General features: G+C 37.7%; 1 protein-coding gene across 1 annotated transcript; it reads left to right on the plus strand.

Moving 5' to 3' along the window:
- The first annotated feature begins 2,457 nt into the window (after window positions 1-2,457).
- LOC149552657 (2S albumin-like cysteine protease inhibitor) lies at window positions 2,458-3,188 on the plus strand. Its single transcript, XM_089789805.1, has 2 exons — window positions 2,458-2,881; window positions 3,160-3,188. Exons 1-2 carry the CDS (start codon window positions 2,458-2,460, stop codon window positions 3,186-3,188), a joined length of 453 nt encoding a protein of 150 aa, XP_089645931.1.
- Window positions 3,189-3,974: the final 786 nt, after the last annotated feature.

The following is a 3,974-nucleotide window of genomic DNA, read 5'->3' on the forward strand; positions in this document are numbered from 1 at the left end:
TCTTGACCTTATGTCATCATGCTATTGTTATGATGGTACTTTGCTTATTTGAATAATCTTGCATCTTGGTGACTTTGGCATCTTAGGAGTTGTCATCTTGGATCTTGCATCCATGGTAGACCATCTTGATTTGTGCTTAGGTGACATTGTTACTTTTTCATTTGATTTCTTGAGTAATAGTTGAGATCTTGCATTATCATTTAACTTAGATTTCTTTATCTTGCATGTCATTTAAGCTTAATCTTGCATCTCATCTTAGACTACTTTGCATTGCATTTCACTTTGAGGTCATGGATACTTGCATCTTCATTTGAATCTCTCATTCTATGGTGCACCTTGCAAGGGTCTCTTATCTTAGGTTCATTTTAGATCCATCATCTACTATTCTAGGATTCTTGCACGTCATGGATAAAGGTCAGCTATAAGCTACCATTCAAGACTCCATTTCCATTGGATATTTTGGATAGAAGGGTTTATAGAAGTGTGCCTACTTTTGAGCATAAAAATACCATTCAAACAAAGCCTCTCATTATTAAAAAAATACAAAAGTAAGTATTACTACTTGCATTGAGTCGCCAACTATACAATCAACTTACTATCTATCTAAACTAGGTTTTTGGGTGTCATGTTGCCTTGTGGCATCAAGATGGGCTAACAATTTTCAACAACCATTAATTTGTAAATTTTGACAATCTGCTACCATAAATCAATACTCTCATGTTCTCTTGCCCTATACTAGTTGTAGATCTGAATAATGATTAGTAACTTGAGAATTAATTAATCAACCACCGTCTATGGTTCCTCTAGCCAAAACTAATAAAAGATGTTCTTGAAATGGAAAGGGGATTAAGGAGAAAAATATTTAACTAAATTGTTCCTTTCTTAATAAAAAAAGTTTCTGCCACTAAGGTCATTTCTACTTTTCTTTAGAAATAGTTTAGAGAATAATCTCTTGTTGAAAAAATAGAGCACGCCAATTTTAATATTTGGTAAAAAGAACATATATTTATCAAAATATAACAAAATTAATCTACACATTAATATTTGAATGTATAACATAATAAAATAAAGGAAAACAATTACTTATAAAAGGAAAGACTCCCCTAATCTAATTTGTTATATATTGAGTGTTGTAAGATGACATTGCTTTTGATTTGGGAAGTTTTGAGGGCTCTAGAAGTATTATTAGTTTCTAAATTTATTAACATTTCTTGAACTAGGGAGTCCATAATTGAGAAAGGAACAATTATTGTAGTAGAGGATTAGATTTTGCTAAACAAAATGGGTGAATAAGGAGGGAGAGAGAGATGGGTGAATAACGAGAGAGAGAGAGAGAGAGAGAGAGAGAGAGAGAGAGAGAGAGAGAGAGAGAGAGAGAGAGAGAGAGAGATTGGTCTTTTAGAGAGAGAAGGGCAAGGGGAGAAGGGGTGAGACAAAGAATGGAAAGGGGGAGAGAGAGGCGGGTTGGGGGGGGGGGGGGCGACGGAGAGAAGGGAGAGAGAGAAACTAAAATATATACAAGTGTGTGCGTGCGTGTGAGAGGGATGTATATAGGTTTTGTTCACAGAGATGAAGCATTGAATTTTTATATCTTGGGGTAGAAAATATCTCCTTCTTAATGATTATTAATAACTTAACATTATAAATCTCTCCTTACAAACTAATATTTAATACATGTGATTGCAAGGAGGAGGAGAAGGACATATTACTGTTCGTCAATGAATATTAGATGAATGCAACTATGTTTATTGACTTCAATCTAGAAATATACAATATGTATCCACATTCAATCTAGAAATATACAATACTTATCCAACTTGTAAGACTACCAATAACACATTCTAAGGTCACCAACGAAACAAAAGTAAATGCCTCATAAGTCACATCGGCTAAGCCCTTATAGCACAAAGTAATAGTACAAGTTCTAATTTAATTATTTAATATCATAGTCCTATCAAGGCAGTTATGATGCCTCTTGTAGCCATTCCCTCGATGAACTTGGGCACGTCTTATATCCGAGCATGCCTCAAGGGGACAAAACCATGGTAATAATATTGGCGTGAATGGAATCAGATAAATGGCCACCCTTAAAAACTCATCGTTCGCCTGAAAATCTAAAGCAACAAAACACAGCGTAAAACCTGAAATGTCACGAGACTCTTCAAGAAAGAAAAACAAAGTTTTGTAAACAAAATATCTTCTCTTGGCATCTACTTGCGCTGTCCGGACGCCGCATGCTGCATGGCTGCGGGTCCATGCAGGCGCCACTTGCCACCATGCAAGAATCCTCTACGTGTTCCACCCGCATGTTCGATCTCCCCATGCAAGCCACACAAGGCTACGTCCTCCCCCTACTTATACCCCTCCCCTCCTCCCCTGCTACTCAACCCACGCACTGATCTTGATTCACTGCAAGTGCAAGATACATCTCAATTCCAATTATTTCTCTTGATCAAGATGAAGCAGCAATGGGTGGCGATGGGCGTGCTGGTGATGCTGATCATGTCACTGAGCATGGCGGCGGCGGAGTGCGTCGAGGAGGAGAGGATTACCCAGGGACGGGGAGGAGGAGGGGGGCAGCAACAGTGCGACCCCAGACGGCTGGACGACTGCAGAGACTTCATAAGGGGAGGGAGAGGGCAGGGGCAGGGGCAGGGGCAGCCCCCTCGCAGGTGCTGCCAGGAGCTGCAGAACATGCCCCGCGACTGCCGCTGTGATGCCGTTCAGCAGATATTCGAGGAAGAGGCGCAGCAGTATGGATTGGACATGGAGTTCAACCAGCGCGGCCGCGGAGGAGGACAACAACAAATGATGGAGAGGGCCAGACAACTTCCTTCTCGCTGCAATGTCTCGCCAAGCCGCTGCGAAATTCGACAACGCAGTAATCTTCCTCCTCCGCTACTCTTAAACATCACATAAATTAAACTCGGCCACTCTTAAACATCACATTATATTAAAGAAAAAAGAAAAAATCAATCAGACTCAGCACTTTTATGTCTAGGAATTAAATCAATCAAAGTCTAAAAATCAAATCTTAGTGTCGAGTTTATCGACCTCCACAGCTTTTTAGTTCTCTTCTTTTCTTCTCCTTCTCAGAGTTTAAGTGTATTTGGTTGAACTGACATTTGGGTTTTTTCCCCCTCCTGTTTGTGTTTGCAGGTATTTACATGCCGGGAAGTATTTGGTAGAGTAGGGTATGCATGGCGAGTACCTAGTAGTATGTGTGTACAGACATAAATAAAAGGTTGTCTTGTGTCGCCTTGCTAAGTGTCTAGTGTTTTGTTGGCGAGGAGCTCGCACATCATCGTGTGCAGCTTCGAGAGTAGAGCTTATATGGTTTTACTTCTTTTTCCTTAACGTATGTAAACTCTGATCCAGGCTTCAATGAAGAGGATATCTTTGTTTTGAAATGTTTGTTCAAGTTTCTGAAATGCTTCAGCAGCAAGAGTTATCTAGTTAGCATTATGAAAAACGTAATACGCATTCACTTCTGCTTTCATAACTGATTCAGTACGAAAAATGAAAATGAAAAAGAAAAACTAATCTTACGTGTTAATGAATGGAAAATAACGTAAGAAATCATAAATAAAGTACAAAATTCATCAGCTTTCATAATTTAGAAAATAGTTATTAATTTATTCTAATAGAAAATAACTAACTTAAATTATTTTTATATATTCATCTATGAACTTCAATTATTTTTATATATCTATAAATATCAGTCTTTCATGTTCTTATTTTAATAAATAACATTAAATCGTTATTTGACTACGATGGCCTCGAGGGCGACATCTCTAGCTATCTACGCATAAAGATATCTAAACCAAAATGAAATGTGAGATCTCATGTTGTTTACGTATAGAGATATCTAAGTTAATAACATCTCCAACGTAACATAGTAAGTTTTAAATTTATAAATTTTGAACATTTGCAACATAACATGTAAATTTAAAATTTATAAATTTTGATGTTTT

The sequence above is a fragment of the Cupressus sempervirens genome, chromosome 6, assembly GCF_028749045.1.
Source record: "Cupressus sempervirens isolate cs-2001-9-10 chromosome 6, ASM2874904v1, whole genome shotgun sequence".
Lineage (NCBI taxonomy): Eukaryota > Viridiplantae > Streptophyta > Pinopsida > Cupressales > Cupressaceae > Cupressus > Cupressus sempervirens.